The sequence below is a fragment of the Camelus bactrianus genome, chromosome 29 (genome assembly GCF_048773025.1).
Source record: "Camelus bactrianus isolate YW-2024 breed Bactrian camel chromosome 29, ASM4877302v1, whole genome shotgun sequence".
NCBI lineage: Eukaryota > Metazoa > Chordata > Mammalia > Artiodactyla > Camelidae > Camelus > Camelus bactrianus.
In genome coordinates, this window is record NC_133567.1 from 3,743,019 (window position 1) to 3,766,998 (window position 23,980).

At 40.8% G+C, this 23,980-nt stretch overlaps 1 protein-coding gene across 1 annotated transcript in view; it reads left to right on the plus strand.

The window, feature by feature from the left end:
• Nucleotides 1-23,980, plus strand: part of RP1 (RP1 axonemal microtubule associated) — a 240,092-nt gene that overhangs the window by 109,213 nt on the left and 106,899 nt on the right. The window contains exons 8-13 of the mRNA XM_074354881.1: nucleotides 8,522-8,685; nucleotides 11,916-12,002; nucleotides 14,555-14,687; nucleotides 16,429-16,580; nucleotides 17,156-17,234; nucleotides 23,505-23,580. Coding sequence (XP_074210982.1) covers nucleotides 8,522-8,685; nucleotides 11,916-12,002; nucleotides 14,555-14,687; nucleotides 16,429-16,580; nucleotides 17,156-17,234; nucleotides 23,505-23,580 — 691 coding nt within the window. The remainder of the gene's footprint in view (nucleotides 1-8,521; nucleotides 8,686-11,915; nucleotides 12,003-14,554; nucleotides 14,688-16,428; nucleotides 16,581-17,155; nucleotides 17,235-23,504; nucleotides 23,581-23,980) is intronic.

Genomic DNA, 23,980 nt, shown 5'->3' on the forward strand with positions numbered 1-23,980 from the left:
CCTAATGAAGACGTATTTAGCGCCATGGATGCTAAGCTATGTAAAAGAAATGTGGTAATTCCACCATTTATTCATGGGACTCTTGATAAAGGTGAAGGTGACTAACCTTGAGTCCTGCTTGGCGCCAAATCGTGGGTGAGATAGCATGTAGTTTTAGCAGCGGGAGACTGAGGTTCTTTCGTGGAAGTATTTAAAGTAACACGTACACACACACGCACGCACAACAGTGGGGAAAAGGATGCTGAAGTGAACATGGGTCTGTCCAGGACATTAATTACATTCCATTGGACACAACTAATTTATATGTCTGTGAACGTGAAAAATCTGTGTTATCATTAGGTTTGTTTTTTGTTTGCTTTACAATTCACAGAATTTTAAGATCGCTCAACGATAACGAAAAGCAGGGTAGCGCTCCAGACTGCTTCAGGAGGGAGTCAGTAATTTTTTGGGTCCATTTCAAGATGTTTCACAATTTTTCCAGACAAAGGCTTTGTTTTCCAATGACCTAAATGCTAAGTTATTAAGCAAATATTCATAAATAGGAAACAGTGTATCACTGAAAAAGTTTTTTAAAATTAAACAACACAACAGACCATCAAAGAGGGTTAAAAGTCTTAGTGTATGTGATGGTTTAAGGCAAATCTGTCCATCCTGTGGCTGGGCCTGTAGTTCCGGGTCAGCAGTAATCAGCACAGATTTTAAACGTAATGAATACAGTGACTGCTTTTAATAATCTGAATTCTTCCTAAATGATATGCACGTCAGCCTATCCTCTATACACACGCATTTTCAATACTTTACCGATTTTTACTTTCTGGTTCATGGACAGAGATGATCATAACAATAACAGCAACAACAAAAACAACAAAGGTTAACAGAGTAAAAATTATTTACCTGTCTTTCCTCTTGCGAGTAAGTCTTATCTTTCGTTTTTCTTTTTCTCCCCAACTTATTGAGATATAAATGATATATAACACTGTGTAAGTTCATGGAAGGGTGACTATTTGGACACAGCCATGTATCTTTTACTACAAAATGAGTCACCGAAATAATGAAACAGCCACAATGAAATGCTACACAACATAACAATTTTGAAAGAATGACTAAAGTGGCTGAATGTCCCATTTTAAAGATACATGTGTGTAATATAGCCCAATAACAAGATTTTATTTTATTTTATTTTAGGAGTTTTATAGTTTTAGTTCTTACCTTTGGTCTATTTGACCCATTTAAACCTATTTTTTGTATATAGTGGTAGGTAAGGGCCAAGTTTCATTTGATTTCATACAGATATCCAATTATTCCATCACCCTTTGTTGAGAAGACTGTCCTTTTCCCATTGAAATACTTTGAATTGAATAGACAACTCTTGTTGACAATCACTCAACCATACATGTGGGGGAGTATTTCTGCACTCTGTTTTATTTCATTGATCTCTGTGACTACTTGTATGCCAAAACACGTTGTCTTCATTACTGTAGCTTCATAATAAGCCTTGAAACAGTGCAAAATTTTCCAACTTTGTTCTCTTTCAAAATTGCTCTGGTTAGTCTGAGTTCTTTGTTTCCCTCTTCTTCAAACTCTGCTCGACCAGCTGGAGACCAAAGCCCTGAGTACATAGTGTGGAATTTTCCGCCACTGCCGAGTACACAGCTGGGGAAGTAGCCTTGGGCCTCACGTTCCCGGCAGTACGTGGAAAACATGAAAAGACGCAGGAGTCAGGTCTGCGCAGTGCACAGAGGCCGTGTCAGAGGATGCTGCAGAGTGACACACGGGGACCCTGCCCGTCTGCGCGGCAGTCCCTCTCTGTCTTGGACTCTCACGTTGGCATTTTGCTACTTTAGGGGACAGAGTGAAAAGAAAGGCTTTCCTGGCACGAGTAGAGAAACTGTTCTCTTCCAATAGTTCTGCTCCTCCTTCTGCTCAGAGGCTCCTTGTTTCACGGCGCCTTCAATCGTCTTCAGACAGTGGAGGCTGGGACACGGCCCTCTGCTCGTTGCCTTGCTGGGAACACATTTTCCAGTGGCTTAATCCCAAGCCCTTGTGGTTTCTATGTGGCCAAAACCCACGAGCATACATGTCCTGTGGATACCGCCATCATCCAGCGGCCGCGCTGTCCTGGAGCTGTCCCTCTCTTGCTGTCCTCATCGTGGTGGGGGCCCAATTGCAGTCACTCAGTATGGGGACAGTGACAGGCACTAATGCTCTGATTTTCTACTTCAGGGGATTAATTCTCATTTATGTAGACGTTTTATTCTTTGAAATTTATGAAGTTGATAGTATTTATTTGTAATGCTTAAGTGACTTATAAGCCTAATTTATTCCTCCTCAACTGTTTTTTTTTTTCATTATTGCCTTCTATTAATGAGAGAAATTGAGTGCTAAGGAATAATACCTTGTTGGGTAGGGTAGAGTGTCGCAGAGCCGCGGAACACTGTAACACTGAAGCTTCTTGCCCTCCAGGGGCCAGCGTTCCTCCTTCGGGAGTGATGCTGCCCCTGCTGGGACTGCATGGTCGGCTCCGTAGAAAAGAGGTTAATTCTACGTGATGACACCGATAATAGTAACTTCCCCGTATGAAGTGACTTATGTACCAAACGCTGTGCCATGTGCTTACCCAGTTTTACCTTGTGTCGCTCTCTTAAAAACCATGAGTGTGTAATGTCCATTTTTCCGAATGAAGAAACTGCAGTGGAGAGGTTGTTACCTGATCTAAAACTTCGTTTCAAAGTGCAGATGTCCGGGTGGTTTTGCGTGGCCCTCAAAGATCTTCTCTTTCTGCTGCTCTCGACTCCTTGCAATGACACTGTTCAAGTTAATTGGAAAGTCATGTCGTTCTGTGGCCAGAGGTTCACGGTTTATTGCGGGGCTTCAAGTCCCACACATTGACTTCTAGGAATGCTTCTGTTCTTCCTGTTTGGCATTGCTGGTAGGTCATCAAATATATATATATATTTAAATTGAATAGACAAGACTTTTGTTGAAAAAGTATATATGTACTTTTGGTCTGTGACTTGTTTGTAGTTTACTGGGAGGAACAGTTGGCAAGTGATTGTAAAGACCCTGAAAACGTAAAGCATAAATCTAGAGAGGATTTGTAGAGTCACAGGCTGAAAACATGTTGTTTTGGAAGAATCCAGACACACGTTTCCTTCGTCCTGATGCTCCTGAAGCACTCCTCCTCTGTGCTGCACAGTCTGCTCATCACTACACTTACATCCGTTTTCCCTTTTACATATTTTCCTAATTAAGGAGGTGAGAGTCATATGGCACATGATAAAAATCAAATAGAATAGACCAAAATAAAATGCAGAGTTAGCCTTTCCCCAGCTCCAGCTTCTGAACTCTGCTCAAAGGCAGTTTCAGATTTTCCCCTTACATTTTAAATGCGTTTGTCAGCCTGTGTAAATGGATCTAGGTACATCCTTTTTATTTACAAACTTGGGTAGAGAATATAGTATTCAAACTGTGCCTTATTTTGCTTTAGTCATTCTTTCAAAATTGTTATGTTGTGTAGCATTTCATTGTGGCTGTTTCATTATTTCGGTGACTCATTTTGTAGTAAAAGACACACGGCTGTGTCCAAATAGTCACCCTTCCAAGGAGTCTTTGGAAGAACGTCCCCAGTGCACAGAGTTCGGCCTCTTTGTGAGTGTATTTGTGCAGTGAGTTACAGCAGTGAGACCGTTAGGTCAAACTGTATGTGCATTGTCAGTTTTCATAGATTTGCCAAATTGCCCTTCAAAAAGGGTACAGGGGACTACACCGATGCCAGACGGGGTGAGAAGGCCCCTCTCACGGTGCTCGGTATTCTGAAATGAGAGGCTTTGCCCACCTGGCATGTGAGCGGCGGTCTGGTTTGATTTGCCTGCACGTAGTTGGCATGTTTTCTGTTTCTCTGCTACTTGTGCGTGTTTTAATGAATTGCTTTCATATTTTGCCCACTTTTCTATTGTGGAATCCATGTTTAGTTTTGTTTTATTAATTGTGTGAGCTGTTTGCAAATGAAAGAAATTAGCCCTTTTTCATTTGTATGGCAGATCCCCCCCCTCAACTTGACCATTTTAGTTAAGGCTTTTACAAGTTTTTTTTTTTTTATTTAATGTTTTAAACAATCAATTGTATTGAGGTATAATTTACAGAAATAAATGCACATATTTTAGGTCTATGCTGTTGACAGTTGGGTTCACCTGTGTAACTACCAGTTCAATCAAGACAGAAGAATTCTGTCATCCCAAAGAGTTTCTTCACACGTTTTTGCAGAAACTTTCACCATCCCTGCCCCTAGGAAAGAACTTACTTGTTTTATGTGACTACAAATAAATCCACCTTTCCTGGAGCTCCTTGTGTGGGGTCATAAAGCATATGCTCTTTTGTGACTAGGATTTTGATCAGCATAAAGCTTGATATTCATCCAGATTTTCCTGTGTACCAGTAGTCAGTCGTTTATCCTTTTAAGTGCTGAGTTGTATTAATTTATGTAACACAATTTTCTTATATAGTCACTTGTTGAATTACTGTCCAAGGACCGCTGTAACAAATTAACATCATCAGGGTGGCTTGAAAAAAATAAGAATTTATTCTCTCATAGTTCTGAATGCTAGAAGTCTGAGTTCTTTGACTTGCCGCTGGGTATTTCCAGTCTCTGCCTGGAATTCCCCCTCCTTCCACCTCTGTGTCTTTTGTCTTTTTAAAAGACCTAGTCATCATTGACTAATCCCGCCCTAGTCAAGTGTGACTTCACCTTAACTAATTATGTCTGCAATGATCCTATTTCCAAATAAGGTCACATTCACAGGGAGCAGGAATAAGGACTTGAACATCTTTTGGGGGACACAGCTTAACCCACAAGAGTTCTCCTTTTGGCCCTGGAAAATTCATGCCCTTCTCCTATGTGAAGTATGCTTACCACATCCCAGCATGCCCCAAAGTCTGAATCATTCCAGCATCAACTTTAAGCCCAAAATATCACTTAAATATAATCCTCTCAAAAAATTTGGACTCCCGTCTTTGAAGATATCACCTAAATCAGGTATGGGTGAGACACTGGGTACAATCCATCCTGGGCCCAAATTCCTCAGCACCCACAGACCCGTGGAACCAGAAGACAAGTTGTCTGCCTCCCAGATACAACGGTGGAACGTGCGTGGACTAGACACTCTCATTCCAGGAGGGAGAAGTTAGAAGGGAAAGGGGGTCACATGTGCCAAGCAAGTCTGAAACCCAGCTTGGCAAATTCCATCAGATTTAAGGGCCCAGAGAGTAATTCTCTATGGTTTAGTTGCTTTGCTCTCTGGGCCCTGCTGGGGCAACACCCCACTCCTCACGGCTCCCCAGGGCGGCAGCCCTGCCCTCTCAGCCCACCAGGGCAGCGGCACCACCGTCTTGGCCCAAAGAGTCATGCTTCCTTCATTTCGTCCCGTCTTTGTCCTTTCCATCTGCTAGAATAAAAATTTTTGAGAACCTTGTTGGTCTTCTGTGGATGCTGTGGGGCCCACGTCACTAGACACAAACGTCCCCACACATCCTTCCTGGGTAACTCCATCTTCACTCCCGGCTTCTGCCTGGATCCTTAAACCACATGCCTAATCTCTTGAGCAAATAGTTTTCTTGTCCTTGGCTCTGCTTCCAGAACAAGATATGTGGACAGATCGAGAATTTTCCAAATCAGCAAGGGCTGGTTCCTTTTTGCTTAGCAGTTCCTTCCTCTGTTTCTCTCTTTCCTCTTAAATTTCACCATAAGCAGCAAGGAGAGAGCAGGGCACACCTGCCACACTTTGACTGGAAAGCTCCTCAGGTAGACGTCTAAGTTCATCGCTTGTAAGTTCTGTTTCCACCACTGAGTAACAGAGCACAACTCTGCCGAGTTCTCTGCCAGCTGTAACGAGAACTGCCTTTACTCCACTTTCCGGTAAGACTGTTTCTCATTTTCATCCTTTCCAGTAATGAGTTTCTACCATGAATGGGTATTTAATTTTTTCAAGTGTTTTTTTTTTTTTTTCCGGATACCTACTGAAGCGATCAGACACAGGTCCTTCTGTTCTGCTCATGTGGTGACTTGCATTGATCTCTAAGTGTTGACAAGCTGTGCACTCCTGGGATAAACCCAAAGGTTGCGGTTGACTCGATCTCCTCGTATTTTGTTGAGAAGATTTCCACTTCTCATGTTCATGAGGGTTCTTGCTCTGTAGTTTTCTTGTTATGCCTTCGTCTGAATTTGGTATCAGAGTGATGCTCGTCTCACACGAGGGGCTGGGAAGTATTCCAAAGGGTTTGTGTCGGATTGGCATCCTTTGTTTCTTAAAGGTTTGGAAGAAAATTCACCATCTGGGCCTGTAGTTATTTGTAAAAAAGATTTAACTATCAATTAATTATTATTTCTTAGAAGATAAAGGGCTATTCACAATTTCTAGTTGTTTTGTGTCTGTTTTGATAATTTGAGTATTTCATCAAGCCGTTGGTTCACTCCCTGCGTCCTGTTCTCCTCCAGTCCAGGTACTCACCCCTTCAGCCCACCCTTTCAAATTAGGCCCAATAGGGTATGGATATTAGGAAGGGTTTAGAATCTTAAGTACCCATCTTCTGTCTCCTACGCGGTGCCGAGCAGGCTGGGCGGGGGGTGCCCTGTAAACCCCTGACGTCTCTGTCTCACTCTTCTCTTGGCTTCTGCTTTACAAAGATTATGGCACAAGGTTTTGTGCCTTCTTCATTTAATTTCTGTTGGGGTTTTTTGGTCAGTTCTTTTTTTAAAATTAACTTAAAAATTTTTTTTATTTTGTTAACTTTTCTGTGACCTGGACTCACTTTACCAAAATTTTACATTAAGACTGTTCTGATTTTTCTTCCCTCTTGGTCTGTTGGCCTTACCACCTCGTGGAGAACAGGCGAGTGGAGGACAGAGACATCATTTTGTGTCTTCCGTGTACTCCTTCCACGACCCGGGACACCCAGTAGTGACTCAGTGACTTGTTGGCTATTGATTGATTGAAGTTACGAAGTAAAAGATGAGTCTTGCTTCACGATCTTTAGATTCTTCTCCAGTTTTTACAACACTCCCTTCCAAGGTTAAGGTTTTAATGACCTAAAGAGGTGCCAAAACCTATGGTAAACAGACGTCATATTTCATTATTTTCATTTTTATTTCTATTCCTATACTTCTCATCCTTTTCCATGTTAGTTGTTGGAAAATGCAATTTCTTTCCCTATTGATTTGGTCCTTGTACATTTAGCAAGTATTGATTCTCCCCTGCACTCTTTGCTGCATTTCTAAGAAAGCAAAAGCTGAAGAGCTTTATTTCATTTTATTCAAACAAACATGCTAGTCTACAGAAAGCAGCTGGGGCTTTCCCAGCTCTGTAGTTCATAATTGCAATTTAGCCGCTTCTGCTGTCATCAAAGATAGCTTATCCATCTCTTTCAGTTTTTTAAGATGATGTTTTTATTTACTGATTGTCTACCAAAATGATTTGGTAGCCGAATATGGCTTTTTACTGTGTAGAATTCCCTGTTTTAAAGTAGATTAAAAAAAAAGGACATTCATTTAGCATCTATTTATTGTACCATGTAAGTAAAATTTAAATCTAGAATCTGATTATGATCTGAATGGTCAAGATGGGAAATACACCTCAGTTCAGGAATGGGAGAGAGGAAGGCACAGTCTGCAGAGTGGAGTGTCACTTAGGCCCGCGGCTCTGGGTTCTGCTGCCTCGCCCTCTTTCTTCTTTAGTATAATCTTGAGTGTGTTCCCCTAATTTCGTATTACTTTACTTTCTTATTGGTCAACTCTTGATATTTACTGCAAAGAAACCTGGCAAAATTAAATTGAAATCCTTGGAAGCAATATCACCCCCCATCAGTATGTTACGATGTTTCGTTCATCTCCGTTGTATTCACCAGGAAGCATACATTTTCCAGCACTATTTTCATTTGTTGCTGGGTGATACAGAATTTACTTAATTAACTTTTGTTGGACTCGGTTCCACACATCTATTTTTGTGGAAAAACCATTATTTTAAAATCTACTAATTAGGAATACTTAAAAAGTGAAAAATTGTACCAGATGACTTCTGAAATTTCTCGTAACTTGTCTGATTCCAATCTTAATATTTATATAAATTATTACATAATTTTTAATTTTGGAAAATAAACATCTAAACTCAAAAGATCTTAAAAGGAATAATTCTGAATGCACATATTATATGTCAGAGCTAGAATATTTGAGACGTTTTGTCCAAATGCTGGAACTTGAGAGAAGTTACATAGTGACTCTCTTGGGGTCTAGGCATGACCAACTATGCCAGGGTAATGGTAGAGTAAAGATCTTCTAGGAAATCCCCTCACAGCGCCGTTGTAGGACATAATGGTTTTATTGTTTTAAAGACCAAGTCTAAAACCCTCTGCTGCAGCGCGTTTCCGGGGGAGATGGGAGGAGCGAGCTTGTCCACCTGGAATTCTCCTCGCTCTTCCGTCTTCCATTGTCATCAGTGGCTGTAATGCTCCGTGCTATCTGTGCTTCTAATAGGTGGCAACTGGAAGGTTTCCATCGTCACCAGTGACTTGCCAGATGCAGGGACCAGCTCACAGATTTATATTATACTATATGGACGGCACAGGAGTTCAGCCCCCATATACCTTTGTGGAGCACATGGAACTCGATTTCAGGACGGCCACAAAGACGTGTTTACCGTGAGTACTAAAACTGAGTAAAGCCTGATGATGTAAGTGATGCAGCTAGTGGGTGCTCTGGAATGGGTGCAGTCTGCTGAATGGGATGCTTCCTGTGGTAACAACACGTGTCTTGTAGAAGATCTGGTAGAAGGTAATTCATGGCAGTTTTTGCTCCAGCAGATTAAACACAAGTCAGACTGCACACGGTAAGAGACAACAGCTGGAGAGAAATGGCGGGTGACCAGCACCTGCTGTTTCTAGACGTGTGGCTGTCGGGGACAAGGGCCATACCTTTCTGTCTGGGGCCCTTACAGATAAGCCTCAAAGTCACGGTCAAAATGGGAAAAATAAGTGATCAAATAAAGGTGGGCGAAGATGCTGTCAAGTTACTAGGTCATGGCCAGACACCTTGGGATCAAGGTCTAGGGAGAAACAGAGGCAGTAAAGATGAGGCAGGGAGCCCGGGGCCAGGCTGGTAAGCTAGAGAGAGAAAGGCAGCAGTGGAAGGCAGGCCTGAAATGAGGCCAGCGCCTGGGGCCTCGCGGCTTAGTGCTGTCTGCTCAACAGATGGCTGGCCGGCTGGAGGGCTGTTCTCAGCTGGGTAGAGACGGAGAACAAGATCATAACCAGAAGACAGCGTCCTGAAGTATCCTGACTCTTCACAGGACACCCACCTGTGGGTGATCCTGGTGTTCGGTTTACCACAGCCTGTGTCCTTAGCCCACGTACATTTGGAGCCAAACTAACAGTTTAGTTGGAACTGTCCTTTCCATACTTTCTGTAAGAGTCAGTGTTTAAAGAAGCTCTTTCTTGTGTTGACAGTCACTAAGGTGTAAAAATAAAAGTGAAGACTTGTTATTTTGCATGTGTAAGAAGTGGTTTTAGAGGTGACTGTGTCAAGAGAGCCTGAGCTGTTTTTGTTGTTGTTTTGCTATTTTATTGTTTTGCGTTCACTTTTAAATTAAACATACCTTCACATGGTATAATCATTCTGAATTTTTTGATGCTATTGTAAATAGAATTGTCTTAATTTCTTTTTCATATTGCTCATTACTAATTATAGAAATGCACCAGATTTTTGTATGTTGATCTAGTATCCTGTAACTTTACTGAATTTATTTATTAGCTCTAATAGTTTTTTGTGGAATCTTTAGGATTTTCTATAGATCAGATCATATAGTCTGTGGATAGAGATAGTTTTATTTATTCCTTTCGAATTTGGATTTTTAAAATTTCTTTTTCTTGCCCAATTACCATACCTACAATTTCTAGTACAGTGTTGACTAGAAGTCATGAAACCTGGCACCCTTGTATTGTTCCTGATTTAGGAGGAAATATTCAGTATTTCACCATGAAGTACGATATTCTTTGTTGGTTTTTCATAGATGCCCTTTATCACGTTCCAGAAGTCCCCTTCTATTTCTAGTTCGTTGAGTGTTTTTATCATGAAATTGTGTTGGATTTTGTCAAATGGTTTTGTTTTGTTTTGTTTTTTGCATCAATTGAGATGACTGTTTTTCTCCTCTTCATTCTATTTATGTGATCTGTTACATTGGCATTTGTGTGCTGAATCACTCTTCATTCCTGGGATAAACCCAGGTTGGTCAGGGTGTGTCATCTTTCAGTTATGCGTCTGGATTCAGTTTGCTACTGTTTGTTGAAGATTTTTGCCTCTATGTTTATAAGTGGTTTTTGTCTCTAGTTTTCTTTCCTTGTCTTTGTGCTTTGGTAGCAGGGTAATGCTGACCTTGCAGAATGAATTAAGAAGTGTTCCCACCTCTTCTATTTTTGGAAGATTTTGAGATAAGTTGGTATTAATTTTTCTTTAAATATTTGGTAGGCTTCACCAGTGAAGCCAACTGTACTAGATTTTTCTTTCTTGGGAAGTTTTTGATTACAGCTTCAGTCTCTTTACTTGTTACAGGTCTATTCAGACTTCCAATTTTTTTTTTGAGTCTGTTTTGATAGTTTGTATGATTCTAAACATTTGTCCATTTCATCTAGGTTGTCTAATTTGCTGTCATATAATTGTTCTTGATATTCTTTTATAATCCTTTTTATTTCTGTAAGGTTAGTAGTTATATCCAGTTATATCCCTATTTTAATTTACAATTTTAGTAATTTGAGTTTCCGTTCTTTTTTTCTTAGGCTAGCTAAATGTTTGTCAATTTTCTTTGCAAAGAACCACCGTTTGGTTTCGTTGGTTCTATTGTTTCTCTGTTCTCTATTTTATCGCCATTCTAATCTGCTATTTCCTTTCTCCTGCTAGCTCTGCATCTAGCTTTCTCCTCTTTGTCCTAGTTCCTTAGGTTCTCGTTACCTAGTTCCTAGGTAACGCTGGGTTCTTTGAGAACCTCCTTCTTCTTCCTCGTCCCACTTTCTCCCTACCCCACCCCCTTCTTCTTCCTTCATTCTCTCACCCACTTCTCCTCACTCTTCTCCTTAGAGACTCTAGCTTTAGTACATCAGAATCTCCAAAGAAGCTTTCTCTCACAGAGGTTTTCTCTTGCCGTCTGACTGATGGAATTCACCTGCAGTGCTCTCCTCCTTTTAAGTACACTCATATTTTACAGAATTACAGCTAAAATTTCCCTTTTGAGCTTTGCTTTCAGTATATCCACTATGTTTTTTGCATGTATTTTTCATTCATCTCAAGGTGTTTTAAAATTTCTCTTTCAATTTCTTTGACTTATTTGTTGATTAAGAGTATGTAGTTTAATTTACACATATTTGTGGATTTTCCAGTTTTCTTTCTTATATTTATTTCTAGTTTCATTCCATTGTAGCTAGCAGAGATCCTCTATAATTTCAGTCTTACTCAGTTTTCAAAACCTGTTTTGTGACATAACATATAGTCTACTCTGGAAAATGTTCTAAGTGCACTTGAGAAAACTGTGTATTCTGATGCTATTGAATGGAATGTTCTGTAAGTGTCTCAGATCTAGTTGGTGTATAATGTTGTTCAAGTCCTCTATTTACTTATCGATCTTCTGTTTAGTCATTCTATCCATCATTCAAAGTGGGATATGGAGGTCTCCAATGATTATTGTTGACTATTTCTCCATTCAGTTCTGTTCAGTTTTGCTTTGTATATTCTGGAACTTTGTCATAGATGTATATATTTTTATAATTCTAGTATCTTGTTGATGGGTAGATTACTTTATTAATATATTATGTCCTAATATAAGGTTTTAAAAGATGGGCTTTGTGAAACTGCATTGAAAGACGTTCTCTTGGCCCCTTTATAGATCACAGTCGGAGACATTGGAACACTTTTTAAGATTCGTGTTGGTCATACCAACTCTGGCCTCTCCCCTTCCTGGCACTGTAAAGAGGTAAAGACCTATCCACACTCCCCCCTTTGCAAGAGCCTCTGCAAATTCTGTTCAAGAATCAGGGGTGCATTTCACACCTATTGCGAGTTGATGGAGTCAAACCTGCACCTTTTTGGTCAGTGTTTTCCTCAAGACAGCAGTATCATATGCCTGTATTAATAATTTAATCCCTAATTAATTGAGAGAAGCACCTCAACCGAACAATCCTTTTACCTCTTTGCAAGCAAAAGAAGATATTTGGGACTCTGGATAAACTTTCATTGCTTCTTGATATGGTTGCAAGAGTGATGAAAAGGTGACTAGGTGGCTGTTAACTGCTTCAGAAGGGTTGTTAAGATAGACCATTTGCATTGGCGAAGTAAGTATCTGCTAGACTTGAATGCCAACTCTCAAATTTAGTCTACTCGTGCTAAGTGTGATAATGCCCCCTGAGTACTTTTAGGAGCAATAAGAAGCTTAAATTTTCTATTTTGTTCACAATCAAAAATTTTACTTACCACCATGATTGCCAGTAAATGCACGTCTTCAACACTGGAAATCCTGCAGCTCGTCATCCATTTTTGTGTGTGGTGTATTTCCATCTTTCGTCATTTCAGAATAAACGATTTTTAACTAAACAAATTCTCAAAATGCAAAGAACACCTAGTCAAACCCCTGATATTGTTGGCAAACTTGTTCTACAGTTTTATAATATACGAGGAAATTAATGAAAAATTCATAGAAGATGAGTAATCCCCTAAAAACATATTTTTTATTTCAGTAGAGGAAATATGTAGTTGTTAAAAATGCCACATTCTTCATATTAAAGTCACAAAAGATCCTGAATCAGAATGAAAAAATGAAACTCGGTTTATGAAAATACAGACTGCAGAAGTTAGATTTCCAAATTCAAAGTTACTGCTTGGCCTCTTTATGAAATGATTTTCTCTTTGATGCTATGTAGAGCTTTTGAAGTATGGTAACCAAGTTAGTATGTAAGAGACTGTGCATGACAATGACGAAATCTGCTACTTTCCCCTCCTAGCAAGCTAGTTTACGAAAATGACCACAGTCTCACTTGACTAGTAACCAATGAGCAATATTATGATCCTTATGAAGCTGGGGTGCTGAGGGAGTTGTTAAGTGATCTGAAAAGACTGTATGATATTGCAGAGGAAAGACAAAAAACCAGGCTGAAAATTCTTGGTGTCTTTCTGTCCACGGCAGGTACTCTCTTACTGCCAGGCAGCTTGTTTCTCTGAGGTCTTCCTCATCTGTCTTTCAGTGCCACTGACGATCAGAGATGTTCTTGATGAAAGGTTTTATTCTAAGTATATCACACCCTTATGTAATTTACCCATTTGGCTCGATTAAGATGCTTGATAATGGTTTGAGGATTTTCTGTTGAATTCTTGTAATACAGTTTAGAAGACTGAAATTCAACATTTTAAGGACGCCAACTTGTGCCTCTGACTTGAAGGGATTTGGATTAAAACACTGCGTCTATTACAGCAGTAATAATACAGCCTTTCCACAGCCCGTAAAATCATCACATTGCTTTGGTGAACTTAATCTTGATTCTCTAGTTAAGGAAGATTACAAAATAAGCCATTTCAAATGGTGATTTATTTTGTGTTTCTCAAGTGGTCTGCCTTGGACTTTAATTAAAAAGTCAAATCAAATACTGGGGGCAGCAGTGGCGGCCTTGCAAACCAGTGGTAATTCTGTGTGGTTCTCGGGGAGCCTCTCAAAAAGCGGGACTGCCCCAGAGGCGCACTTGATGTGAATTTATGAGTGAAGATTTCTGGGCCTTACGAACACCCACAGAGTTAGTAAGGTTAGGGATTGAAAATCTACTTTGATAACAACATGCTTTCCTAAACACGTTACAGTTGAAAATCTCTGATGTAAGGCATTTTCAAGACAGTAAGATTAACTTAACAGATAAAATAACACCCCACTGAAGCTTTCAAAAGAATAACAGTACCCTACTCATGAAAGGCTAGATTTTAGAATTGGAAAACATTTCTGTTTTCCGATGACTTTTGGCGTTCATCTGGTCCTACCAGAATTTATTAACATCTTTAACTCCGGGATGAACGGAGTAGACATGGATATAATAGGCACCCAAATAAGTAACTATTGCTTGACTCTCATTCATCCTCAGGTCTAAGCTCATGCTAATATTTTATAAAATTGCCTTAAAATGAAAAATGCATTACTGAGATGTTGGAATAGGGAAGTAATAGGTTTTAAGAATTGTAAACATCTCTTTCTAGGTAGGAAAATATTGATGACACTTAGAAAACTTGGGAGAAAATTGGCATGTGTAACATTTCAACATAGAGAAATAAAAAATAGAAAAGTTTCAAAATAGAGAAAAGAAATGCCATTGTACTTGAGATGGCAGTAAAAGAAGAAGTTAGCACTTTTCTTGTCAAGTATTCAATAACTTCTTTTACAGCAAAAAAGCAAAAAGCTGTTCTTAATTGTCAGGCTTGGACAAAAACTTTTTACTCTTTGATAAAATATTCTTACATTTTTTTTTACAAGTAATATTGTTGCTGTTATAGATAAAATTGTGGAACGTGAATTCTGGAAAACAGTTTTATATGCCTGTTCAACGGTGGATGGCACGAGACCAAGAAGATGGGGAAATCTGTCGAGAATTACCTGTTTTAAACAAAGGGCAGCCCATCCTTCCAGGTAGGGAAGATCCAGCTCCAGGCGGCAAGATTAGGTGTGTTTGCCGGAATGCTGAAGGGTATGTTGGGGGAGTGCAGAAATGAGTGAGTGAAGGAGTAAGGACTGCTGTTCCCTAGCAGTTGTCTCTGCTGGGGTGGGGGTGGGGGGCGGAGGGGGGTGGGGTGGGGGTGGGGGGCGGAGGGGGGTGGGGTGGGGGTGGGGCTGGCAGCTGCATCCAAGTGTGCTTTAGTTGCCCCATGCATCTACGCTCAGGAGTATGTTCTTGTCACCCGTTAACTGGGTAGGAAGGTCAGCTGAAATGCCTCTTCATCAAAAAAAGAAAATTAATTCTTAGAAGGCCATGAGAAAATCGAATGGCCAACGAAGTTATTCCTGGGCTCAACGCTGCAAGTCAGCATAAACTTTCCTTCTCGGGCTCACCCTTATGTTTGGAAAATGTATCTATTTGATAAGGAAATGAAAACGGTGCTGCTCAGTGAGTTCTAAACATTTCTAAACATTTGGCCAGAAGCAGAGATGTGTTCAAGGCTTGTGAAATAGGGCTGAGAGGCAGGCTGTGCTCAGAGCTGGACAGTCACTGCTCCCGCCACAGGGACTCGGGGTGACTGTCCACAAGGGCCAGGGCCGCTATGCCTGCTGACTTCTGCTTTGGAGGAGACTAGGAAAAAGGCTCATGGGAACTATTAAATGGGCGATTGATAAAAATGGAGTTTTCTCCAACCAGAATACTTTCTATTAAAAATGTGATACCTCAGTTTTCTAAAGAAACACGTGGTAGTAAATATGTGACGATGCACATGTCCGCACTGGCGTGGGATCGTGTGGGAGGTTTCCGTCTGACAACTTGCGTAACTTCCCAGGGAACGTGAGTCGCTGAAACGTTTGCAGAGGTGGCTGATTCCTTTGTGGTTTTTAAATAAGGTGTAACAGACTCTTTGTTGAGTCTCTGAAGCTAAAATATTTTTGAAAAGATACGAACAGTGCCGTTTGCGGGCGGGCGAAGGCCGGTGCGAGCGCCGTTCTCGCCGCCGTTCCCTCCGGCGGACCCGCCCTCGCCCCCGCGCCCGCTTGCCCGCCGGGTCTTCCTGCCTCCTGCTGGCGCCCGGCTTCTCCCGACAGGGGCGGAACTCTTCTCCCTCGGAGCGTGGGCTCCTGCCTGCTCTTATGCCCAGGGACTGGGGTGTGAGGGAACGGGGAAGTCAAAGGGGGACACCGACCTGGGACACCGGCACCTCCTCTGTGTTAGCGGCCCCCTTTCCTGCCCCGCGAGCGGGGGCCGCAGCGCTTCGCCCGCGCTCCGCGTGCCTGGGCCGCTGCGCCTGCCTGCAGGTTTCGGATGCTCAGAGTCCACGTGGAGATTCCAGGGGATGAAAATGGTAAACTCACTGCCACGTGTCGGTACTTTAAGTTTTGGTCTTATTCCCCAACTCTCCCGCTACTGTTGACTTTCCAGAGTCTTCATGTGGCTGCTCATGCATTCTGTCCAGACATTACAGCCATGTCCAGTGAGGGGGGCTGGGTGCAGCGCGCTGCTCCGTCTTTCCTAGGCCTGGAGCTCGTGATTAGCTGTACGTAATTTTTCTATCATGTGAGCAATGCTTGATATATGAAGCTTATTTTTCTTGGTGTGGAAGAAAATAACTCAGTGGTAGAGTGCATGCTTAGCATGCACAAGGTCCTGGGTTCAATCCCCAATACCTCCATTAAAAAAATTTAAAGCTTGTTTTTCTTTTGTTATCAGTGACGGTGTATGAAGTGCGTGTGGCAACAGGGGCGCTTTGGAATGCTGGAACAGCAGCAAATGTCTACATTTCTGTCTGGGGGGAAGAGGGAGATACAGGATCCAGACAGCTCTTTCGATCGAAGAGCTCCTTCAATTTTTTAAGAGGACAAGTACGTGACCAGAAAGTTCTTTGAATTTTAAACAAATTGTGGTAAAAAAATAAAATTTGCCATCTTAACTACAGCTGATCATTGAACAACCCAGGGGTTAGAATGCTGACCCTCTGCACAGTCAAAATCTGTGTGTGTAACTCATAGTCGGCGCTCCACATCCATGGTTCCCCATCCGAAGGTTTAACCAGCTGTGGGTTGTGTAGTACCGTAGTGTTTACTATTGAAAAAAATCTACATCTGAGTGCACCTACGCAGCCCAAACCCATGTTGTTCAAAGGTCAACTCTATTTTTAAGTGCACAGTTTAATAGTGTTAAGTTATTCACATTGTTGTGCAATGGATTTCAAGAAATTTTTCACCTTGCAAAACTGAAACTTAATACTAATTAAACAATAGTTCCTCATTCCCCCTTCCCCAAGCCCTTAATAATGACCGTTAATGACTTTCTGTCTGTATTTACTGAATGAACCTAATTCCTTTCACAATCTATTTTTGCTGTGTCTTAATTTATACTCTTATTATAAATCAGACTCATAGTCTAGATCTAACTACAGTTTTCTGATTTGCTACAGATTGACACCTTCTCCCTAGAAGCTGTGCACCTGGGGAATTTGTACAAGATTGTCATAGGCCATGATGGGCTCGGACCAGGTAAGAGTCTTCTACAGGTAGGTATTCAAGGTCTGATTCTGCTCTATTCACATGAAACCCTGTAAAAATCTAGAAAATAATTGTAGAAAACTTGTAATGAACTGATCTCTAAGTATTGACTATCTGAAATTAAAATATTGTCCAAAATATTCTTTAAATTTTAAGTAGATGTATTACTCTTCACAACTACTTTGGCTTGTCCAAGTGGAGGCTCTACCTAGAAGACTAGAAAGAATGATACATAGAAATTGGGGGAATTTGGGATTTATATGCTGTGGCATGTGGCCATGTTCCAGCACGCTGCTGGTGGACACGGTGGCAGTGTCCACTGACAGTGATAGTCCACGAAGTGGTAGCAGTCATGCCAACAGGGCGTGCTGAGGAGCCTGCCCTGGCAGCCGTGCTGCGCTTCCTGCAGTGTCCTGTCTCAGCCGTGTTTTCTGCTGCCGTTTTGGTCGTGCTTCTTCCTCAGTTTTCCCATCATTTTTGTGAGATGACTCATCTTCATCTTCTGCTGTTGTGTAAGGTCATCGTAAGAGAAACAAAATCTTTTAACAAAAGACAAGTGTACCAAAGTGCCCATACCACGAAGAGGAGTAAAAAAACCCAAAGCATCAAACAAGACAATAAACTCTTTCACTTAAAAATGTGAACGTGTAGCTTTAAAATGTTAAGAACTGAGTTCTCATTGCAATAGACAGTGGACATGTGTTTAAATAATTAGTGAGGGAGGTTAAATAGTTAATCAAAGGAGGTTACATGAAATTGAAAAATATGTACTTATAATCAGTGAAAACAAAAAGAATGATGAATAAGATTGGTAAATTAAGTTAAAATATGGCTAATGTCCTAAGATAGATAAAAACATACTTTTGAGGTTATCTTCTCTCTTGGACAAAGTTCATTTATATTTTGACCAGACTTAAATCTTTTGCATTTATTTTTCTGTCAGCTGACAACTAGTTTTATAGAGTTTGGGCTCTGGCCCATAGTAAATACTAAGTAATATTTCAGTTCTGCAGGGAGTCAGGTGACTCTCAGGCAGGCTTGTTAGACAGTGTCCTAGTACAACACGAAAGGGATGTGTTAACGTGCCCAACTAACACTTATGCCAACTAATTCACTTTTGTAAATACTTTTGGTGGGCCTACTACATGTAAAGTGCTGTGTGAAGTGTTCTCTATGGTAAATACAAAGATGGCCAAGATGGAATGCTTGCCCTTGCGTCTACCAGGAGCTGATAAGATAATTTTAAATTGTAAGAAGTTTGGAACATCATTTTGCTTCCTGATTCTAACTGAATTCAAGTCCTGGGATTTTTTCTGACGAGTTTTGATTTTCCCAGTTTAACCACTAAATGGAATTTCTTTAACTGAGACATCATTGCTGTGACGTAGTAAAGAGGACACTAGAATCTAAGTCAGTGACATAGAGTTGAACCCAGGCCCCAGCACTTGTTGACTTTTTGATCTTGAGCAAATCACTTACCCTTTCTGTGCTTCAGCTTATACTCTGTAAAATGAGATTAACCCTCATGTAGTAACTGTGAGGCTCATCTGAGATTGTTTATGAATGACAAAGCAGTGTACATTTGACAGTATGTTATCGATAGTCATCAGAATATTTTTAAATTGCATTTTCAATACCAATTGAATATGTTGTTTTATAAAATTTATTTCCTTCCATTTCCACATTTTCCCTATGTATATTTTAAGAAGGAAACTAAAATTTTTTCTTTTAATCTTTTTTTCCTTTACCTCCTCTCCACCTCTTTATTTTTAAAATCATTAAGTATGTATCTAAAACATCTTAGGGGGTTGGTGGTGATGAAAAGACCAGGACAAACAGGGTTCAGTGATGGCTGTGGTTACCACTGGTTAAACAGGAAAAGGGCAGATGTGGCCAGCATTTACCCCTTTAACTTATCCAGCGACTTCCCTGCTATTTATGTAGCCAACATTCATAGACTCTCTATTGTCATACAACTTACTGTCCTTCTCCGAGGACTGAGAAGTGTCACCTCCACATGTCTGCCTCTCTTCTACTACCCTGGGTCCTTGGCTTCATAGTGTGGTGCCAATCCCGTAGGAAAACAGAACCAGGCTTCAGTGTCTGCCATGTCCTCCCTTCTATGGACCAAACGTTCTTAAGCCCTAGTTGTTGTTTTTTGTTTAGTTGGTTTTTTACTTACAAAAAATACTGTTATTTTTAACTTATGTCCACTCTATAGTTCAAGAAGTAACAAGATGCTAAGAACACTTGCTGAAACATTTTCAAACTACTTGACTCTTGTTATTGCAGGTTTTTCTCTCAGAAAGTCTTAATCAGAATCTCTAAACATTCGTTATTTGTTTTTAAGATATGAAGAGTGTAACAACTGAAGAAATTTAAGTTGCCTTAGATTTCAGAGTTTTGGAAGGACTTGTTGGGTAACTGGGTAAATTACTGTTTCTTTTAATAATCAAGGGTGGGGAGTCTTAGAGGTTAAAATTAACTAGTAATCAAATGATCTCATAAATTCTCTTAACTTCCAGCCTTTTAAATAACATCTTAGAGGGAGATTCTCCAGGATTTAAAGGGTATTATTTGATTAAAAGTAATGAAAAAATTTCAAACATGTGGTAGCATTTTGTGGTCAAGGGAAGCTTGAAGATAGGAAGAACCATTGGAGGGTAATGCACAAAGACAAAGGTGTATCTGTTGAAGAGCCTTACATCATGTGGACAGGATTTCCCCCTTCTGTTACGAACATAAGTTATATGTGTAGTACATGTTAACAAACCATGATGCTTCTTTATATGTGAGACTTAATTTACCACAAAGCATTTTGAAATTCTATTACCTTTTTTTTGGTGTGTGGTCGTAGGTTTGCTCTTCTGACTTAAGGATCTCTGTTCTGCACAGGGAACATTTTTGAGGAGGTTACTGAAAAAATTATCTAAAAATGTATCTGTGAATTTGTTTAGAAGTGATGTTTAATATAGGAAGTATTTTCAGTAAATATGGAAATGTGAAGAGTTAATACTCTTTAATAGAAACACTCACCGCGCCCCCCCCCCCAAATGCCCACTCACATCACTCTTATTCAACAGAGTATTGGAAGCACTGGTCTGAGCAATTAGTCAAGACAAGGAATAAAAGGCATCTAAATTGGAAAGGAAGAAGTCAAACTGTTACTATTTGCAGATGACATATTATATATAGAAAACCCTAAAGACCCTACCAAAAAACTGTTAGAAAAATAAACAAATTCAGTAAAATTGCAAGATATAAAATCAGCATATAGAAATCTGTTGCATTTCTATACTCTAATAACAGACTTTCAGAAAGAAAAATTAAGAAGACAGTCCCACTTACAACTGCACCAAAAAGAATAAAATAGCAAGGAAGTGAAAGGCCTGCACAGTGAAAGCTGCAGGACACTGTGAGAGAAGCAGAAGACACAAACATGCGGGATGGCGTTCCAGGCTCATGGGCTGAAAGAATTAATAATGTTAAAGTATTCATATTTTCATATTACCCAAAGCAATCTAAAGATGAACATGATCCCTGTAAAAACGCCAATGGCATTTCCCCACAGAACTAGAACTAACAATTCTAAAATTTGTATGGGACCACGAAAGACCCAAATAGCCTAGGCACACTTGAGATAAAAACAAATGCTTCTTGATTTCAAACTACATTACAAAGCTACACTAATCAAAACAGTATTACTGGCATTAAGAACAGACATACAGATCAATGGACTAGAGTAGAGAGCTCAGAAATAAACCCAGGCTCATATGGCCAGTTAACTTACAACAAAGGAACCAAGAATATACAGGGGAGGGGAAAGGACAGCGCTTTCTCTGAAATGTCCAGGAAGCAGACGTTTCCAATGCCCTGCCAAGTGTTTCAGATTATGGAGCTGGAAAGCTTCTCAATAGACTTAATGATCCCAAACTTGAAAATGCACCAAACACAGGACTACGACTTAGTGCTTCTGGCGCTGTTCTCTCACGCTTCCCCAAGGTGACCAGGGACTCTTCTGGACCTCGGAGGACGTGTTCCAAAGGAGCTGTCTTTTTGTCGAGCATATCATGATTTGTAATGAGAACTCAAGCAAATAATTGTATTTGATAATTTTTCCACATCTGTTTAAAAGCATTGTCTCTTGTCTGAATGTTTGTGTCCTCCCAGACTTTCATGTTGAGAGCCCAAAGCCCTGTGCGGTGGGATTCGTAGTTGGAGCCTCTGGGAGGTGCCGCAGTCCTGGGTGGGGGAAAGCTGTCTGGAACGGGAGCCGTGCTCTAACGAAGAGGCTCCAGAGAGCTCCCAGGCCCTCCTGCCTGGCGAGGACGCGTCACGGGCGCTGGCCGTGACCCGGGAAGGCGCCCTCGCCAGGAGGCGGCTGTGCTGGCACCCTGATCGCCAGAACCAGGAGAAGTCATTTTCTGTTGTTTGTAAGCTGCCCCGTCTCTGGTATTTTCTTACAGCTGCCCAAGCCAACCAAAACCGTTTTTAACTGGATGGTTAACTTTCTCATTTCGCCCTACCCCGCATACTCAAATAAAATTGAATTCCTGTTATTACTTCTGAGGACTTTCACGGTTGCTGGCACGATGTATCCCATGGCGCCTGCATTCTCCAGAACAGTTCTAGCTCAGCCTCGCTGGTCTATGTACGTGCAGGTGTTCTGAGGTAAATGCGTGTGGTGTGAATCAGGACGTATAGTAAAGGAAGAACACGTAACAGCTAAGTTGGGTTCGTGGGAAATTTTTTTTTTTTAAAAACAGGGTTATAATTTTGGAAAAAATAGGTAAAGTTATTGCCTACAGGTGATAGAAATGTCTGTTAAAATGCAAAGAAGATCAGCTGAAAAATGAATGAAAGAGAATTTTATAAAGTTACTAGAAGTTAAATCAGTGTGCAGTAACTGGAGGCTGTTTTCCTTGTATTGAAAATATGAGCTATAAAAGCTTTGATTTGGAGTAGCAACAAAAAATCTAAAATATATGGTAACATCAGCAGTGAGCAGTCCGTGCCCATCGGAGCTGTCAGATGGGCTCTGTGTGAAAGCCACAGTGAGACGCAAGGGGAAGTTCCAGACAAGAGAGTTTGATTTGTAGGTTCTGTCCCTCTTTTGAACTAAGTGAACCTGTTTGTTACTCAACGGTTTATTTACCAGTGACCTGAGGTGGCTGTTTAATCCAGTTGCTGGTGTCGCTGCTCCGGCCGCACTGTGTTTTTGTTCTCTTTGCTGAGACAGAGGAAGGTGTGCTGTTGGCACAGATTTAGTTTAGGCGCCAGCTGCTTGCGTCGGTGGTGCCTTGGCAGTTAAAGGAGCGTAGAACTTTGTTTAACCAAACCGCACCCCGGTCTGTCCAGTTGGTTGGGCAGAAACACTCGGCTGTGAGATTTATTTTTACTTAAGATCCCAGACTGTAATGGAGAGGATCTGCTGCAGTGGTTTCTTTATAGAAAGACCGTTGGTTACGCCGAAATCAAGTGAAGCATCACAAGTGAGGAAATGACGGAGAATTGGAAAGACATGGGGAGAAATGCATAGATATACCCGCTAATGTTGGTCAAGAGAAATCACAGGCTCAGATGAGAGACAATCTGAAATACAGGCAAACACAATTGATCTAAAGGTAAATCCTGAGACAGACAGACAGCTGGCTTCCTTTTCCTGTCCCTGGCTCTTTGCACAGATAGAATCATGATGACTAGTGAAAATACTCCATTTTACCTATAAATGAAATTAAATTGTATTTTAACCAACTCCAGTTTGCAAATTAATATAAAACTAAACATTTAAACAGAGATGATCATCTTCACGTGCACCAGCCCATCCTGTGTGCTTGGACAGGGTTTCCGAACGGTGGTTTGTCTTCAAGCATGTACGTATTGCCGGGATATACAGCGTTGCTGACTTATCAGATGTGTGCTCTTTGGAAGATGTTAGGTCCACAATGAGAGATGCAGTTTAGGAAACCAAGAGCAGGTCAGAGTTGTTCCCCTTCCCACTGTGTGGAAACTCACACTGAAGCGGCCTCATAAAACACCAAGTCCTGGGAGACGCTGTGCGTTTGTTACCTGTGTCAGGAATGTTTTAAATGCCTCTGACACTGTGCTGCTTTCGCATCTTGCTCTATTTGAAGCACCAAAGCTTAAAGGTGCACAAGACCTTTACACACTTGGAAGCCAGAACCTGTTTCTCAAAACCTCAAGTGATACCTGGCCCGTACATAAGCATGCTACATTCTTCCTTCTTTAATTTGTGTTTAGGAAATGGCTGGTTTCTCGACGACGTTGTGATCAAGGACCCCACAACAAACCGCGAGTACGCCTTTTTCTGCCACAGGTTTGTGCATGTGCTTTATGTCGACCAAGTTCATTTCATGTTAGTCAGTTTCAAGTTCATGTATTTTGGAGAAACGGGTAGTTTATTCAGTTCTTCCTAGTCATTGATGCTTTGTTGGGTAACTGTTTTGAACATTACTTTTAGGGGCTGCTTCTCCTATTTAGAAAGACATCCATTATGTTTATCATTATTCCTGATGTTACAAATTTAAATATTTTTTGGTAAAAAATACGATTTCTCTTTATATCTCAATAAGAAGAATGAAAGTTTCTGGCAGGAAAACTTACTCCCTAGGGACTGAGCCCCAAATTAGCTTCAAAAATAATAATTGTACAAAATAAATGTTGCACGTGCCTTTTTCACAACTCTGACATTGCTCACTCCCTGTCACTAGGTCTTG